This window comes from Sinocyclocheilus anshuiensis, unplaced genomic scaffold (assembly GCF_001515605.1).
Source record: "Sinocyclocheilus anshuiensis isolate Anshui unplaced genomic scaffold, SAMN03320099.WGS_v1.1 scaffold2063, whole genome shotgun sequence".
Taxonomy (NCBI): Eukaryota; Metazoa; Chordata; class Actinopteri; order Cypriniformes; family Cyprinidae; genus Sinocyclocheilus; species Sinocyclocheilus anshuiensis.
Genome location: NW_015536681.1, coordinates 141,051 through 160,023, shown reverse-complemented (window position 1 = coordinate 160,023; position 18,973 = coordinate 141,051). Strand labels below are relative to the sequence as shown.

General features: G+C 37.1%; 2 protein-coding genes across 10 annotated transcripts in view; both read right to left on the bottom strand.

Moving 5' to 3' along the window:
* Positions 1-906: 906 nt before the first annotated feature.
* adprhl1 (ADP-ribosylhydrolase like 1) lies at positions 907-11,279 on the bottom strand. The gene is made up of 8 exons (XM_016441556.1): positions 10,809-11,279; positions 7,826-7,990; positions 7,279-7,404; positions 7,053-7,193; positions 6,850-6,974; positions 5,809-5,941; positions 4,974-5,127; positions 907-3,525 (listed from the first exon to the last, which is right to left on the bottom strand). Exons 1-8 carry the CDS (start codon positions 11,020-11,022, stop codon positions 1,122-1,124), a joined length of 3,462 nt encoding a protein of 1,153 aa, XP_016297042.1. The 5' UTR covers positions 11,023-11,279; the 3' UTR covers positions 907-1,121.
* Positions 11,280-11,287: 8 nt separating this feature from the next.
* dcun1d2b (DCN1, defective in cullin neddylation 1, domain containing 2b) overlaps positions 11,288-18,973 on the bottom strand; it is a 14,577-nt gene continuing 6,891 nt past the window's right edge. For 6 of the 9 annotated variants that reach the window (XM_016441673.1, XM_016441681.1, XM_016441640.1 and 3 more), the window contains exons 4-7: positions 17,581-17,711; positions 16,997-17,079; positions 16,569-16,665; positions 13,113-13,470 (exon numbers count right to left, since the gene is read on the bottom strand). In XM_016441673.1, coding sequence (XP_016297159.1) covers positions 13,391-13,470; positions 16,569-16,665; positions 16,997-17,079; positions 17,581-17,711 — 391 coding nt within the window. In that variant the 3' untranslated portion in view covers positions 13,113-13,390. Of the gene's footprint in view, positions 11,303-11,946; positions 12,220-13,112; positions 13,471-16,568; positions 16,666-16,839; positions 16,913-16,996; positions 17,080-17,580; positions 17,712-18,973 lie in introns of those variants that run through there. The other 3 variants (XR_001630347.1, XR_001630345.1, XM_016441650.1) reach the window with 3 other exon arrangements.

Genomic DNA, 18,973 nt, shown 5'->3' with positions numbered 1-18,973 from the left:
TGCTAGCGGTAGAACAAACGTGATAATTTGCTTATATTCCATACAAATTTATGTTTGAATAGAATTTCCTCATATGTATATTACTTTGATATGTATAAAAAGGAACTATATGCATAAGCAAACTGTAATGTTAAACTGGTTAAACTGAACATGTTGTAAATGTGAATGTAATGTTCATACATATTTTTTCTCTTTGTTTGTAGTTTTACAAAAAGATACTGAGAAGAACAATCACCAGTAAAGTTACTAAAGTTACCAAGACTGCTTTCTGGAGTTCTTTTCTGGAGTACACTATCTGTTAAGGCTTTGCTCAAGCAACGCAATTGGTTAGAACAGAATACCCTGTTCTATAGATTTGTTGTCTGTTGTTTGTGTGATTCCTGCTGGCACAGCTGTGAACCAGATAAACCCACCAGAAGACAGTTAGTTCACTTTATTATTCTAATGCTGCACACATAGTTGTCTTTCTAAAATAACTCCTTTTAGTTTTTATTTAGTTTTCTTCCTTTTTTGAATTGCACCACTATGGAATCCTGTTTCCGCCATGAAATAAAATATTAAAAAGGTAAGTGTGACTTTTTACCTGGCAATTCTGACTCTTTTTCTCTCTTTTTTCAGATTTGCAAGATGTAAACTCAGAATTCAAAGAAGAAAAAAAATCTAAATTGTGAGACAAACTCAGAACTCAGAAATACAAACTTGCATCTCACAATTCAGTTTTTTTTTCACCACAGAATAAAAATAATAATAATTGCGACATTTCTTGAATTGCGACAATTCTGACTTTTCTTGCGAATTGTGAGTTTTTATCTTGTAATACTGAAAAAAGTCTGAATTGTGAAAGAAAAACTCAGAATTGACAAATATGACCTTTTTATTTTTATTTTTTTTACTGCGGTGGAAACAAGCTTCCGCACACCACAGAGAAACAGCATCTGAAAATAAAAACAAGTTGTTCTACATGAGCCTCAGCCACTGTTTTGTGTATGAAATATATTGTTTGATGTGGATAAATTAGACCTGACATAACCGTGATTAAACCTGCATGTGATGGATGTGACGCATGCAACAAAGAACATTGATTCTAACATGCACAATAATAAAAAAATAATCACAAGTTTTCAGAACTTGAAGGTGTCGGTGAATCTGATGGTTTTGGGGACATAGGTGAGTCTCACTGAAGGGTCACAGTAATTCATGCTCCTGTACTTTGGTGTTTCTTCTGTTGACAGATGACATGCGTTCTCATCCTTTGTTTGATGGTCCTTCATTTCCACAACCTTCAGCTCAGGTGAAATCTGACCATCAGAAGCACTAATGCTGAGGTCACTTGTACCGTCTGAGGAGAAACGCTGTTCTTGTGGCAGATCTTCTGAGTTCTTCAGTACTCCATGTTTCTGTAGGATCTGTGTGTTCATCTCTAATGTCTGTATGAGAGGTTTTGTTGAGTTCATGTCCAAACAAACCACAGGAGATGAACCGACCAGATGCATCTTGACTCCATTGAGACGCCGATGTCCTGATCTTTCCTCAGCTTGACACTCTCTCAGAGTCGCATCAGCAACACATGCATCCTTCTTTTCTAGACTGAAGGTCTCACTCAGGTCCTGGAGTCTGAGCTCTTTCTGTCCTGCTGAGCCTTTGTCATGCGCTCCTGTAGTTTGACGGCCATGTTCTTGTGAATCGGTTGATTTGTTCTCATGTTGATTTAGTACTTCTTGTGAATTAGTTGATTCGTTCTTGTGTTGCTTTAGTATTTCTTGTGAGTCCGTTGATTTGTTCTTGTGTTGATTTAGTACTTTTTGTGAATCGGATATTTTGTACTTGTGTTGCTTTAATATCTCTTGTGAATCAGTTGATTTGTTCTCATGTTGCTTTCGTGATTCCTGTGAATCAATTGATTCATTCTTCTGTTGCTTTAGTCCTTCTTGTGAATTGGTTGATTTGTTCTTGTGTTGCTTTTGTGCTGCTTGTGAATCAGTTGATTCATTCTTGTGTTGCTTCAGTACTTGTGAATCAATTGATTTGTTCTCATGTTGCTTCTTGTGTTGCTTTAGTGATTCTTGTGAATTATTTGATTTGTTCTTGCGCAGCTTTAGTGCTTCTTTTGAATCGGTTGATTCATTCTTATGTTTCTGTAATGATTCTTGTGCATCGTTTGATTTGTTCTTGTGTTGCTTTTGTGCTTCTTGTGAATCAGTTGATTCGTTCATGTGTTGCTTTAGTGCTTCTTGTGGATCAATTGATTCGTTCATGTGTTGCTTTAGTGCTTCTTGTGAATCAGTTGATTCGTTCATGTGTTGCTTTAGTGCTTCTTGTGGATCAATTGATTCGTTCATGTGTTGCTTTAGTGCTTCTTGTGAATCAGTTGATTCGTTCATGTGTTGCTTTAGTGCTTCTTGTGGATCAATTGATTCGTTCATGTGTTGCTTTAGTGCTTCTTGTGAATCAGTTGATTCGTTCATGTGTTTCTTTAGTGCTTCTTGTGGATCAATTGATTTGTTCTTGTGTTCCTTTTGTTCTTCTTGTGAATCAGTTGATTTATTCTCGTGTTGCTCTAGTGGTTCTTGTACATAATTTGATTTGTTCTGTTGCTTTAGTCTTTCTTGTGAATCAGTTGATTCATTCTTGTGTTGCTTTAGTGCTTCTTGTGAATTGGTTGATTCATTCTTGTGTTTCTGTAGTGATTCTTGTTCGTTGTTTGATTTGTTCTTGTGTTGCTTTAGTGCTTCTTGTGAATAAGTTGATTCATTCTTGTGTTGCTTTAGTGTTTCTTGTGAATCGGTTGATTCATTCTTGTCTTGCTTAAGTACTAGTGAATCAATTGATTTGTTCTCGTATTGCTTTAGTGCTTCTTTTGAATCGGTTGATATGTACTCATATTGCTTTAGTGCTTCTTTGAAATTGGTCGATTCGTTCTTGTGTTGCTTTAATATTTCTTGTGAATTGGTTGATTTGTTCTCGTGTTGCTTTAGTGTCTCTTGTGAATCAGTTGATTCATTCTTGTGTCTCTTGTTCTTGTGTGTAGAATCGTTTCTGCTCTGCTCCGTCACTAGTGTCTCAAATCTCTTGATTAAACTGCTGAACATGGTTCTGCCTGTTCGTCTGTTTGTTTGTGGTTTCTTTATGTTGTTGTTCTCTGCTGCTGTAAATCTCTCCAGCATGTTCTGAACCCTGGAGGTTTTTCTCTTCATCCCGGGTCTTGAATCAGCTCTCAGCCTGTTTGTGTCTTTAATATGTCGTTCTTTCGTGTTCAGAGAGCCCACCTCTCTTCTGTGGGTGAGCGCTGGCTTTGGCATGCTCCTCAGAAACTTAGATCTGAGCAGCTGGAAGGCAGTGAGACGTGGACCGGCTCTTCCTAAGGCTGCTGACGGAGAGTTTGGTAGGTCTTGGTTTTGGTAAAGCAGCAGATTCTCTAGAATGGCCCTGACCTCCGGATGTGTTGCGCGATCCAGGATCAGCTGTTTCAAGGCTCGCCGATCCAGGGTTGGGATGATGGAGAGCTGCTGCTTATCTCTCTGAGCTCTGTGGAATAAAAGTGTTTTCTGTGCACTCAGAAAGGAGTGACACAACCTATATGTGACTTCTTATGTACAGAATCACATTGAATCAGCTAAAGGGAAGAGTTTATGACTAGTTACGCATTGAGATCAGGTAGTGGACGTTATCCAGAAAGATTAACGCAGCTAGTTAAAAGTCTTTAAGATTTTAGGAAAAGTGTTTCACATGCATTAGAGTCACTGAAGAGAGCATAAAAATGACTTCAAATTAATCTTTAATCTGTGAATGAATGCTCAAGTTGAACTCTGTGAGGGTTAGTCACCGAACATCACTTTGACCACACCCCCTTTCTCCTAAGCCCCACCCTCCACAGATATAACAGCCAACCCAGTGTCAGAAGACATGATTGACGGGCACAGAGCATGTCTGATTGGCTAAAGAGACTCTCAGTGCTGTTTTCATTCATGTTTGTTATTACAAAAACACCACAGCAGCATTAAGAGAAAAAGTCTCTAAGTTTTGTTTAAACATAAACAGGTTGATTAACCTTTTTTTTACTGATATTATGATAAATATTTCATATGCTAAACATACTGATAAACGGATAAATTTATTTTTATTTGATTGAATGATGTTTAAGTAGCCAGCTGATAATAGTGAAGGATGGTAATACTCAAAGAGCTTTTTATTTACCAGGTTAACATGAGTTACAGCACAGTTAAGAGTTTGGTGCCACCTTGTGTCAGTCACATGTAAGATTATTCATATTCACAAGATATCTGATAACACTTCACAATAGTTCCATTTGTTAACATTAGTTAACTACATTAGTTAACAGGAACTAACAATAGAAAATACTTCTAAAGCATTTATTAATCCTAGTTAATTTTAATTTCAATATATACGGTGTAGAAAATTATTTTTCAAAGTTGTAAATAAAACAAAGGCTGGAGTTATTAAAGTACATTTTATATTTATATATTTCAGTCTTTCTACTTCGACTCAATGTGTTACTTGCCATTTCTTTGCAATTATTTGTGAAATTTACTAGCAACTTCTAAATGAAAATTATTTGTAAAAATAAATCCTACATCAATTTTTTTTTTCAGTGTACTAATACATTATTAAAATCAAAAGTTTTATCTGTTAATATTATTTAATGGGCCTGAGCTAACATGCACTAACAATGAACAGTTGTATTTATTTTTATTAACTAATTTTAACAAAAATGTATAATTTCTGTGACAAATATATTACTCACAGTTAATTCATTAAATATTAACGGTATATATTGATGTCCCATTTCTTTTCAAATGTTCATGTATAATCTTTTTCAGAAATAGCAGTTTTATTATTTTTGTATTTTTTCCAAATGCTACAGGTTTAAGATAACTCAACTGCCTGAGTCCATATAAATGTGGGATTAACTCCAAGTATGTTAATAAAGGCGGTGGCACAGACGTCAGCTTTACTTCTCTACTGCCGCTGCTCGGTATAATCGTCCTCCCAGATCTTCCAGTTTTTGTCTTTTGTCCAAATCCTGATAGAGTCCAGCAGGAACCTGGTCGATCTCATAGAGCAGCCCATAAAGACAGCCGGCGATCAGACCTGTCGCACTGCTCTCGCCTGAACAAACATTCACAGTGGCACACAATCCGTCAAACGCTCACACACAGTGAATCCACATAAAAACTGAAGGCTTCTGATTAAATGACTGATGTTTTGTAGACAAACATAAACTGTGGATTTGTGTAAATTACTTTACAAAACAAAACTCTTCATTAAAAAATGTAAAATTAATTATCTTTTTTATTGTTTTAAAATTGTCTATTTAAAATTATATTACCATTTTAATTACAATAATTTTTAATGATTGATTTATTAATTTATTTTACTATTTTTTATTTTATTTTCCCATACCTCCATTTGTGTTATTTCAGTTTTAATAACTTCACTATTAAAATAATTAAAAATAAAATAGATTACATTTTTAAATGCTGTAATTTTTTTCAACTATATTGTTGTTGTTTTTGTTTTTTTTATGGCTGAAGATGGATTCTTCACTACATTATTTGCATATTTCCAATAGTATTATTTAATCGTTTTCATGACTTGACTATTATTCTAAAATGTGAAAAATAGTCAGCTAAAATAAAAGCATGTGTATCCAAACATTTGGCTGGTTGTGTACATTCATGAACATGGAAAGAGAACATACAGAGATCACTGAAACAGATTCCGTCACAAGTACAAACTGAGCAGCTGATGTTTCTGCTGTGATTCATGTGTTTATGAATGGTTCCTGACCTCCGTGAAACATGGCCCGTTTGCACAGCTCCTCCCAGCTGGATCCGGCTGCCAGCAGAGCGTCGTACGCAATCATAGGTGCATCGTGACCCCTGCGTCCGGGACAGCCCTCTGAACTCCAGTGCTTGTACAACTGAACACACATACATGACTGAGACGTATTGATCAGATCACCATGAGCACAAGTACTCGTGATGAGCAATTTCTCCAGCAGAAGGTGTGAGCTCTTTTAGGTTTAGAAATGATGATGGAACTAGTCAATTATGACAAAGTTGAAGTTATGAGATAAGTCAGAATTATAAGCTAAAGAGTTGAAATTATCAGATAAAAAGTCATAATTATGACATAAAAAGTCAAAATTCTGAGATACTAAGTCATAATTATAAGTCTAAATATGAGATAAACAGTCATAACTATGAGATAGAAAGTTTAAATTATCAAATAAAAAGTCAATTATGAAATAAAAAGTCAAAATATGAGATAATGTCACAATTATGATGTAAAAAGTTGGAATTTTGAGATACTAAGTCAAAATGATAAGATAAAGTCAAAATATGAGATAAAGTCCCAATTATGAAATTCATAATTGAAAAGTCATAATTATCACAAAGTCAAAATGGTAAGATACTAAGTCATAGCTAAAAGAGAATTATGAGGTAAAAAGTCAAAATTATGAAATATAAAATCAAAATAATGGGATTAAAACGGCATAATTATGATAAAAAGATACTAAGTTATAATTATAAGATAAAGTCAGAATATGAGATAAGTCATAATTATGAGATAAAATGTCGCAATTATGAAACAAAATCCAAATAAGAATAAAATGACATAATTATGATATAAAAAAATTGGAGGTTTGAGATACTAAGTCATAAGATAAAGTTAAAATATGAGATGACATTTTTTTGTCATTATTATGTCATAAAAATTTGAAATTGTGACTTTTGTCTGTCTGTTTAGTTATTTCTGGTGTGATAAGTTAATGTGATTAAACCAAAGGACTGCGGTGAGATAAATGTGTCTGTCTGTGTATGTTACCTTGTCTGTCTCTTCAGCGTCGTATCGGTCAGGGAGTATCGGTTTACTTTGACCGTCTTCTATTCCTCTCTCCTCCAGATAAAACTGCCATTTGGCCTCAAAGTAAAACCACTTCTCCTGATATTCTAGACCGCAGAAGGAAATGCGTCATCAAGACTTTCTGTCATCTTGTTCTTACACTTATAAACATCTGATCTGCTCACCTGCCATATGCCGGATGGTTTTCCTGCAGTATTCCTCTGCTTTGGGAATGACCGTCATGAGGTCACGACCCCAGCTGACCAGCGGCCTACCCTGGATGGCATATGAGGCGAAGAGAGCCGTACACAGAGAGCCCAGGAACCCTGCACACAGAACGAGACACATCAGTGGAGGACTGATTGAGAACGGATGGATGTTCATGTGATGAAGCAGGAGCAGATGAGGCACCTATGGGGTGATTGTGGGTCATTCGACCCGTCTCTATGCTCACTTCAACCAGATTGTCCAGCCGCTCGGGCTGCCAGTAGCGCATACCCACACACATGGCTTTAGTCGCAGCTCCGTGGCCAGAACCTGCATGTACAACATCACGCAGATCATTTACTGAGTGTTTCTGTCATAAACTGATTACAGATCAGAACTGGAATACCTCTCATTCCTGCAGTTCTACACAATTCCGCCCCTTGCATGTGTGTTGATTCAATGTTTTTGTCTAATGTGATCATCAGTTTAACACATTTTACCCTGTTTCAATCCAGCAGGTTGAGCTCCATTCAGAACTGAATCGAGAATGTCTTTGAATTGCAATTCGATTCCTGAATTTGAATTGATTGAGCAAACAGATGCAGAATTGCAATTTGAATGTAACAACGTAGAATTAAAATCAAAAATGTTGTGGCTAGTGCAATTCACATTCACACCTACTGAATGAATTACCCCCATTCAGCTCCTCAGTGTGATTCACAGTGAGCATGTGTGTGTGTCCCATCTGTACCTTTCTCATTGAATGGCGTGTGCCAGGCTAACAGGAAGTTGTGTGGCTTGAGGTTTACGCATCCCTCCACAGTACTGGGCTCTGGAACTCGACCCTGCAGACACACCATGGCCTCCACATAGAGCCGCACCAGCTCCCGGTACAGATCCTCCAGACACCAGTAATCTAACGAGACATGATCAGATCTTCAGGCTGTTTGAGCATGTGTGGCATCCACGGGAGCAGTCATGTGTCAGGACTAATTTAGCCATGATTAACCGCAGCTGATTAGAGTGTTTATCTGAGGTGGATGGAAGGCATTCTGAGGGCATTAGTGCTCCTCTGGGGCTTCGACAGCGAACAGATGAAGGCCACATGAATGCTTGTGTGTCCATGAACCAGAGGCGGCAGGAGCTGTTAGTAAGTCTTGTTAAATCCTGCAGACTCAACATAATCAATATGAGACAAAGCAACAGTCTCCAGTTTAGAATATTTGCAGTGGTTGTTTTTGTCTCTGCAGTCAAATGGTGTTGCAATGTGGATATGTATGGATATGTATGGATAAGTATATGGTGCCCCGCACATGGCATGCAGGGAAAAAAAAGTAAATTGTGCATACGATTTACTAATTTGTTCCCTTGTTTTAAGTAAATTGTGCGATCGATGTAATAATTTGTTCCTTGTTTTTTTAAGTAAATCGTCCACATTCTCATAAACCGATGTAGATGCCTCTCATTTAAAATGATTCCATGCAATGTTGCAAGGCTTTTGAGAATGTCTCTATAACTCATTTCCAACTCAAAATAAAACCCAATTAAAGCGTCTCTGTCCACAACACAGCACAACACACAACTTAAGAGAATTATGAAAATACATTTATGAGAATGCGGACAGGAATTAGAAAGAATATTTTACGAGGGATGAACAAATATAATAATAAATGATATAATAATATCACTTTACGTAAAACAAGGGAATGAATTAGTAAATCATGTGCAAGTAAAAAGAAAATTATGACATTGTGACAAATTGATTGTAATGTCATAATTGTCTTTTGAACAAAGTTATAAGATGAAAAGTCGTAAGATAACAATAAAAAAGTATTAGATAAAAATATAAAAAATCATTACTCATTAATTTTTGTCATAATTATGCCTTAATGTACCAAAATTCTAAACAACAACAAAATATTATTAGATAAAAAGTAATAATTGACATACAAATTAAATTATGAGATAATACATCAAAATATGTTACGGCAAAGTCTAAATTATGACCTAAAAATTATGACAAAGTTTTATGTCATTAGGACTTGACGTAACAAAATAATAACAAAATGTTATATGGCTCAGTCAGCTAATAAAAGCTGTATTTGTCTTGCATGTCAAATCTTGTGGAATGTGGATACGAAGCACTTTTGAAAAAGTGCAGTTATTACATAAAAAGTCATAATTGACTAAATCAAAGTCAAAATTGTAAGATAAGATATACAAGATGATAAATGGATAATTATGACAAAGTCGAAATGATGTAAAAAGTTGAAATTATTTAAGAGTGTGGATAGGATGTGGCACTGTGATCCACTGACTGTCACGACCCTCATGAGCTTTGAACTCAATCCTCCAAAGCATAAAGTGGCTCGTTCGGGCAGCAGGAGCCGCTGTTGTCTGCGGTGAGGACCACGGTCACATAGGGTCTATTTCGGGTCTACTGGACCGGGGATTTAGCGGTCTGGTGGTCCTGCTGGATTACAGCTCTCAGGGACCTCACTAAAGCTCATGTTATTTACGACGCTCCCAGAGATTAGCGTGTCACGGCGCATTAGCATGCAAACGGATCGCCGTGACCCGCAGCTCTATTCTGGGTGTGTGTGAGTCATGTGGAGGAAAGTATCCGTGTCACGTCTGTGTGAGGAAAGGTTGCTGTATTATCATCAATTCACATTTCAGAGGGAGTTAGTGAGGGACGCCGTGGCCAGCAGAGGGATTTCACATGGATTCATCCCTATTCTGAGAGCAAACACAAGCGGAAAGAGTTTACACATGGATTTAAGTGTTATATTTATAGATATGGAACAAATACACTCACATAGTGTTCTGAAATGACAATGGAAAGTTTCCCAGAATTAAGGCAAAAAAATTAGTAATGGTCGATTTTATTGACTATATCCAGTCAAAAGTTTGGCGGTAAGAGTTTTTGAAAGAAGTATCTTCTGCTCACCAAGGCTGCAATTATTTGATTAAAAATACAGTAAACAAAAATTATAATATTATTGCAAATTAAAATAACTGTTTTGTAAGTGAATATATTTCAAAATGTAATTTATTCCTATGATCTAAGCTGAATTTTCAGCATCATTACTGCAGTCTTGAGTGTCACATGATCCTGATTTGCTGCTCAGGAAACGTTTCTGATAATTATCAGTGTTGAATACAGTTGTGCTGCTTCATATTTTTGTGGAAACCATTATACATTTCATTTTTCAGGATTCTTTGATGAATAGAAAGCTCAAAAGAATAGCATTTATTTGAAATATTTAAATAAAAAGTCAATCATGACAAAAAGTTACAATTATGAGATATTAAGCCATAATTATAGAAAGGGAAAATTATTAGATTAAAAAGGTCATAGTTTTGACTTTTTATTTTAGAATTAAGACTTTTTATCTCATATGTAATATTTTATACTTTCAACTTTTTTATCTCAATTTTGATTTGTATGGATTAAAGAGATTAAAAAGTTGAAATTATTAAATACTATGTCACAATTATGAGATGAAAGGTAATAATTATGACAAAAAGTCATAATCATGAGATTCTTTGATGAATGAAAAGAGACGAAAACAGCATTTATTTCAAATGTAAACCTTTTGTTACATTTTAAGTCTTACTGACGCTTTTGATTAGTTTAATGCATCCTTGATAAGTAAAAGGATTAATTTCTTTAAAAAAAAAAAAAAACCTTTTTGAACCATAGTATATAGTTTTGTTTCAGTCTCTCTCACCAGTGATTAGGGCCTCTGCAGTGGTCATGTGCATCAGGACTCCGTCACTGAGTGGCCAGTTATCAGCGTCTAGCTTCAAGGCTCCAAGACCCCCGAGAGTGGCCAGTTCCTGCTGAATCTGTTTCCCTGAGATACACATTTCCCACCGGCCCTTGCGGTATCCCAGGGCATCTCCCACTCCTCCGAGAACCATTGCAGCCTGGAACTTTTCCATGAAGGTGCCAGAGATCCTACAGCATCAAATTGGGCTCCTGAATGGCTGGAGGTGACTTTATTCAGCGCAGACACAACAGCTGTATGTGTGCGGCTCTGGAAGCCCAGCCCTCTGTTTACTCCTGCATGGCTTTATCATCTGAACTCGCTCCAGGCGTTATCAGCAGCTCTTTGTGTGGCGGTGCTGAGCTGCGATCAGGTGTCTCCTAAAAAGGCAACTGCTGTGGCACCAGGGTAAGAGGGTCTGTCATCTGCTCCAGGACCCTCAGAGCGGCACATTACTGTCCCACACACACCAAACACACGAGATCTACTGATGAATTATGCAGCTTATACTCCAGCTGGAGTCTATTCTTCCTGCTCTTATTGTACGGTGACCATACATCCTATTTTTCCTGGCCAGGATTTCTAAATTGCTCAAGATGTCCAGGTTTTGGCTTTGTTTTTCTATTGACCGTCACACTTCAGTACTCATACATTGTATGTACACATATTTGCATTGCTTTGACCATTCTCTGTAGATCCGCCTTCTCGCACACCACGATTGGTTGATTATGTTCAATGCCTGCACATTGTTGGTCTACTATTTTTCAGTCATTACACATCAGCAAGTATGAAAACAATAGGAAAACAAAGCCAAAACCCAGACGTTTTAGGAATTTAGGAACTCCCAGTCAGGACATGTCTGGGAAAAAGAGGACGTACGGTCACCCTACTTTTTTGTGATTATTTATTAGTGTTTGTTATTCTAATCAGAATGACTTGCTCCGCCTTTTCAGCTGAACTCCTCCTCCAATCACATGACTCCATTCCAGTAACGCAACGCCTACTTTTTTTTACAACCCTGTCAATTCCTACGTTTCCTCATTCCGTGTCACTCAGAAACATGTTACAGAAATTAGATGGGTTGCAAATGTTGTTTTATGTTGATAATAATGTGAATTTGGTGACACATCAGATTATCAATTCATACTCGTGCCACAGCATTAACATAATGACAGTGGAGAATGAGTTTTGTTAAATAACTTTTATTTACATACATACATAACACTGATATGATGAGGTGAACTGAACTGACACCGTGATATGACGAATATCACAAAGTGAAGAAAATAAAAACCGTGTTAGAAACTCATCCAGACTAACAGCAGACACAGAGGGTGATCTGATTTAAATATTCCTCCGATAACACAGACGCCTGTAAACAAGTCAAACAATGTGAACAATCAGGATCTCATCAGCATTTGCCAGTGTTTCAATGATGGCTCTTATCCTCATCATTTCATTCATGAGAAATCAGCCTCAGTGATCATATTCATTCAGAAACTCATGAGAATGACGTTCATTAGAGTTCTGATTGAATAATCAGTGACACACCGCAGATGCATTAGTCCAAATACTTATTTTCTTGTCTGTTCAGATATTTCTACTTATACTCTGACTGTTGTGATAGTGCTGCTGGTGATGTGAGTGGAGCTTAAAGGACTAGTTCAGCCAAAACTGAAAATTCGCTCACCATCAGGCCATCCAAGAAGTAGATGAGTTTGTTAATTCATGGGAACAGATTTGGAGAAATGTAGCATTTCATCTGTTGCTCACCGATGGATCCTCTGCAGTGCCATAAGAATGAGATTTCAAACAGTTTATAAAAACAGTACAAATAATCCACAAGTAATCCACACGACTCCGCTCCATCAATTAAGTGTTTGAAAGAAACAAATTCACCAAAGCATTTTTAACTTCAAACCGTTGATTAATTGATGTGGTGTGGATTATTGTGATGTTTTTATCAGCTGTTTGGACTCTCATTCTGACGGCACCCATTCACTGCAGAGGATCCATTGGTGAGCAAGTGATGAAGAAACAAACTCATCTACATCTTGGATGGCCTGAGGGTGAGCACATTTTCAGAAAATTTTCATTTTTGGGTTAACTATTGCTGAAATGGTGAAATCTCAAAACAAAACCATGACACACGTTTGATTGTCGATGTCACATGACTAAATGAAGCTTATTTGCTCTTTCTCATGGTAAAGTTCTGCACAGTTAATACTGTATAAATGACAAAATAACTGGACATGCATCTATATGTTGAGCTTGTGACATGCAGTTGACTCACCGAGACTCATGGGAAACACACTGGTATAAGTGTGCTATGAGGCTAGACAGATTCAGAAGTTCAGTGATGACAGCGCACACGTGATCATGGTGATGTAGTTCAGCCTGGGAGGCCGCTGATCTTCAGCCTCTTGCCAGCAGCAGACTCATAATGTACAAACTCTCTCCGTTTAATAATATATATTTTTAAATGCATTTGTTGTTTTTTTATTAAAAAATTCAGTATAGAGAGGCCTCCCTGTAAGCACTCATTATAGAGTCTTGTGATTTTCTGCAGTCACGATCGGCCGAGCAAATTCCACAAAGTCATCAATGAGCACCGGCCACGCACCTGATGACAAAATAATTAAACACTGGCATAAAATCTCAATTATTGCTTATTATACACTTATTATACATGTTATTGTGAACAATTCATTGGTGGATATTATTCTATAAATAGGGGTGCTCCGATTAGGGTTTTTGAGGCCGATCACCGATCACAGAAAGCAGTATCTGCCAATACCGATCACGATCTTTTTAAAGCCTTCTTTTTAGTATTTATAACTATTTATAGTGATACTCCTAGTGATACTCCAATCGGGATTTTTAGACATTTATTCAGGGCCTGAATTTAATTTTTGAAAATGGGGGGAATTCCCCTCTTAGGTGTCTCGTCAGAGGGGAAGCAGCACGGACTGTGCTTTCACACAGGAGTCCGCTACTGATCCGTGGCTGTTTACCACAAACAACATTTATCCATTATTTTGATTTCAAATCCAAACATTGTCACTGAAAATGCTTTTTCAGCATTGTGATTCTTTTTTTACACAGTACAGTAATACAATCTTTCACAGACATGTTTAAACAATAAACATAAGCAACACATTATTCAATGCTTTTTACTTTTGCATTTACTTCTAGATTTATATATTAAGTTGCTCAAGCAAGTGGCAAAACAATTAAAGTACTTTTCTTACGTTATCACAAACTTACCATTGACAGAAATAGTCAGCTCTACTGCCTTTCCTTTTGCATTGAAATCTTTATTACAAGCAATCCTGCGGTTCATAAACCAAGGAGGCACGCAGGTTGCTGTTGGAATTGTGCAAGTGACAATTCCTGTGTCAACTGTGCAGCGTGCAGACAGCTCGCTTATAGACAGAGGCGATGTGTGGTGATTTGAAACCATTCGCGTATTTTGAGAGAGAAAGAGTGAGAGCGCGCGGTGATTCACTCACACTGTTTGCTAAACACATTTCATTACACCAAATACACCAAATAATGTTCTTTTTAGCAGCATCATATGACCCCTTTAATGAAGAAATATGAAGGTGAGTACCTCACCTTCACCATTATAATTATTTTACCCGCGTCGGACAGAGACTGAGATGGTGCCGCTGCATGTCATGCCAAACCTCTCACAGCAGCGTCATCAGCTTGAGATCGTTTTTTTGAGATCGGCCTTTTTAGAGACCGCCAATCAATCATCCCAACGTGATTATCGGCCGATAGTGATCGGTAGCCGATCAATCGGAGCACCCATATTTATAAATATAAACAGTGGAGATCAAAATTAGAGAACAACCTACAATTTCCTAAATTTCAAGGTCACTGCTTAATTGAGGTTATCCTAACAGGAGTAGAAGCATATTTCATAAATTAAGTTTATAGGGGGAAAAAGTAGGGGGAAAAAATACTATGGACGTCAATGGTGACCATCAACTCTTCAGATACTCACATTTTTCAAAATATCTTCTTTTGTGTTCAACAGAAGAAAGAAACTCGTACAGGTTTGGAACAAGTGGAGGTGAGTAAATGATGAGAGAATTTTCATTCTGGAAGTGAACTACTCCTTTCATTATATGACAAACCCTCTTTAACTGGCAGCATTCAATTTTCACTGAGACTGCAAGATAGCAGGCCGTTCTAAGGTGACTGAAACCCTGCAACAGGAGGTTGTCCAGAAGAAGGCCAAAGGGATGACCCTTTCAGCCATTTCAAGAGAAGCTGGTCATTCCAAATCTGTGATTTCTTGAATACTGCAAGTTTACGATGACACTAATTCATTCAAGTCCCCCAAAAAGGCTGGCCGTCAACGTAAGACAAATGCACAAGAAAAGAGGATAATGCAGAGACTCTCAATGGGGAATCGGTTCAACACTGCAGCTGGAATTGCTCGCCAGTTCAGTGCTGAATAGGGTAAGGATCTGTCTCGGCTCGTTTAAGAGAAGTCCGACTGAAAACACACTCTGCAGTGAACAAGCCTCTCATCAGCAGAATGAATCAAAAGGCTAAGCTCACCTTTGCTGAGGAGCATGTTTTGTGGAGAGAGGAGAACTGGTCCAAAGTTCATTTATTTGGGTCTGATGGGAAACATTATGTTCGGCATCAAACTGGGGGAAGACTGAAGCCCAAGTGCGTAAAGAAGTCAGTGAAAGGTGGAGGAGGAAGTGTCATGGTTTGGGGGATGATTTCTGTAGCAGGAGTTGGGCCTCTTATACAGCTACATGGCAGGGTGAATGCAAATGTTTATCAGAACCTCCTTCAGCAACATGCAGTTGTTGCATCTTCTAATCAGCCTGCAATTTTCATGCAGAACAATGCCCCTGTTACACTGCAAAACAGATAAAGCAGTTCCTTGAAGCTAAGAACACTGAAATAATTAAATAGCCGGCCCAGAGATCTAAACCCAACTGAAAATCTCTGGAAAATCCTTGGCAACAAAGTTATGGCTAAAAAACCCACTACAGTTATCGAACTATGGAAGAAGAGTGGACCAAGATCACAGCAGCACAGTGTGTGAAACCAATGATGTCCTGTGGCCGCAGATGTGCTTAAGTCATTCAAAGCAGGGGCCTAATTTCTGACAGCCGTAACCCTCCAAAATTGTAGTTGTAATCTTCTTTTGTGCTACAGTTTGATTGCACAGATACTATTTAAACTGAACTGAGCTGGATGATGACATCACTGACTTCAATGATGAACTGCCTTTAACTGAAAATTGAGTGTTTACTATTATCCTTTTGCATTGACACACTATTTTGCTATTTTGATACTGTAAAGCTGCTTTGACACAATCTGTATTGTTAAAAGCGCTATATAAATAAAGGTGACTTGACTAAAGTGGTTACTGTTCTCTAATTTTGGTCACTGTGTTTTCCACAAAATTAAGTTTTTTTTTAAATGCCTTGGTTATTTTGTCAAACATGTTAGTATAACAGTGGTATACCCACAGCCAATATTACTTCAAATTTTGAGCGATGAAGATTAACAATACTTCAGAAAAAATCAAGTATTTATAGACTGTTCTCTAATTTTGATCTCCACTGTATAATCTTCATCCAGTCACATGCTTGTTATAAAATCAAGCCCATCCTGCATTTTTCCTCACCGAATATCCAGTTCAAGTATGTCCTTTATAAAAGTAAGTTCATGAATCAGACTCACCCTCCTCGTCATAGTTGGACATGTCATCTGCAATCATGTTTCCAAAGTCCAGCAGCAGGTTCCAAGTGTCTTTAGGGATGGATTTTTTATGATGCTCCTTTGCAGAAACAAGATGGATGAGAAGCAAAACCATCATCAGTTCTTCAGGATTCTCATCATGCATCAAGTGTCAGATCAAACTCCACACATGTATATGAACGCGTGTTTCAGAGAGCAGAATCACACGTTGCATTTTCAGCATTGCTACAGCTTCATCAGCCTCAAATATATACATTATCAACAAAAATAGGACTGGTTTAGTTAAGTATGTAGATCAGATCAGTGATGTGGTGAGAGCGTTCCTGCTGCACAGAGGAAACTTGTGTGAGTGAGCGTTACAGTGACATGAAAGAGCTTGTGGTTTGCTATTATATTTATTCAATAAGTACCAGAAGGAAAGTGTTCCAGAGGTCGAGAAACTTAAAGCGTCCGGTGAGAATGAGATTCCAATAGGCCACGGCCATCTCCAGATCTGAGGCAGAGCGAGACACTGGGTGAAGAATCAAGGTCACTGCAAACCTGTGGAAGCTTGTTTCCACCACAGGATATAAAAAAAAAAAAAAAAAGGTAACTGCGACTTTTTTTATCTTCACTTATTTCTAGCTATTCTGAGATATCAAGTCAAAATTGCAAGATATAAACTCATAATTCTGAGAAGAAACTTTGGAATTGTGAGAAAGAAATATTGTTAGTAGTATTTCAAATGTTTTATTCTGTGGCGTAAACAAAAAAAAACTAAAAAAAGGGAAAAAAAAAAACACCTGGGAGGATGTAAACTCATAATTGCAAGAAAAAAGTCTGAATTGTGAGATAAAAAGTCACAATTACCTTTATTTTTGTCCGATGGTAGAAACAAGCTTCCATTGAAACCAACTAAATACATTGGTGTTTCTATGCAAACACTGACCCGCACTACAGCACGATCCCTGTGTAGGGAACAGCAGAGCCGATGTTTACTAGACTAATCACTCACCTAAACCCTTCTGACCAGGATTCTTGGCAAAGCTAAACGTGAACTGATAGAAATCTTTGAACTTCCCAGAATCCTTCAGCTCCTGCTCTAGTCTGGGTAAAAGACTCTTCAGCTTCTCTGGACTATCACACCTATACAAACAAACACATGCAAAACACACTGTAACTACACAGGGAGAAAATACTGTATCTGCATGGAAATAATGTCAAATTGCCTTAAAACTTCATTGTAAGGTTTTAATTTCTTATTTGTAGTTCATTATTTATTTTTATTGTCTTCTGTAGAGCTGCTTAACAGCTGATGAATTTTGTAACATTAAAGGGGTCCTATTATGCTCTTTTACAAAGTCTTGATTTTGTTTTGGGGGTGTACTAGAACAGGCTCTCATACTAGGTTGTTCGAAAAACACATTATTTTTCATGCTCAAACAGCAACATTACAGACTAACTAAAGTTGAAAAAGTGAAAAAGCATAATAGGACCCCTTTAATACTGTTATTTTCCTGTAGGGCTGCAACTAACGATTATTTTGATAATCGATTAGTTGGACGATAATTTTCTTCTTCTTCGATTAATTGGATCAAATGCCTCTTTCTTTTTTTTTTTATTGACAAAACACACTATTCCACATCCTGCCCAATGCTGTCCTTCAAACAAACGTGCCAACTGAATGCTATGAAAACATACTGTATGGTGAATATATCTCCATGCTATACATTATGTGTAAAAGAGTTATAAAGCACAGGTCAAATGGACAGTTTAAACAGACAAATGGACAAAAAATTTAATGTTTAATTCCCCATATAAAAAATTGAAATAATAATGATGAAGATAGTAAAGAAAAACACAAACTCTGTGTTAACAGATAAGAGGAATGTTCTTGCAGGAACACACACATTCACTCCGAACACAGTAACCTGTTACTGTCATTTCTTTATTCTGTAAATGTAAGAAACGTCTTACATTTATATTCAATCACACTCTGTTATCCCTTTACAGTTACTATCATAACATACTTGAATTACATGTTGACTTTTAAACCTAAATTTAACGTCCAATAACAAATATATCAGCAAAATGAATATTGCGCTGAATATAAATTTTCTCCCTCTTTACTGGGCATCAGAATGAGCTTTATTGCCAGGTATGTTTTCACATACGAGGAATTTGTTTTCATGACAGAAGCTTCCGCAGTGCAGCAGAATGACAGTGACAGAACAAAAACACAGATAATAAAAGAATAAAAAAATAGAACAAGTAAATAAGGAATAACAACATAAATTGACAATTGTATGTGCAGGTATATTACAATAGACAGTTTTTGTATGTACAGGTATATTATGTGCAAATTTGAGGTGTAGACTGAGTATGAGTGTTAGATAAATAAGTGTATG

What these genes read in the sequence shown, in the direction of transcription:
- adprhl1 (XM_016441556.1), bottom strand. Translation starts at nt 11,022, where the DNA reads ATGGAAAAGTTCCAGGCTGCAATGGTTCTCGGAGGAGTGGGAGATGCC. An exon ending in CACGCCATTCAATGAGAAAG is followed by an intron (nt 7,405 to 7,825) that starts GTACAGATGGGA and finishes TTGTACATGCAG; the next exon opens with GTTCTGGCCACGGAGCTGCG. An exon ending in ACGCTGAAGAGACAGACAAG is followed by an intron (nt 5,942 to 6,849) that starts GTAACATACACA and finishes ATGTGTGTTCAG; the next exon opens with TTGTACAAGCACTGGAGTTC.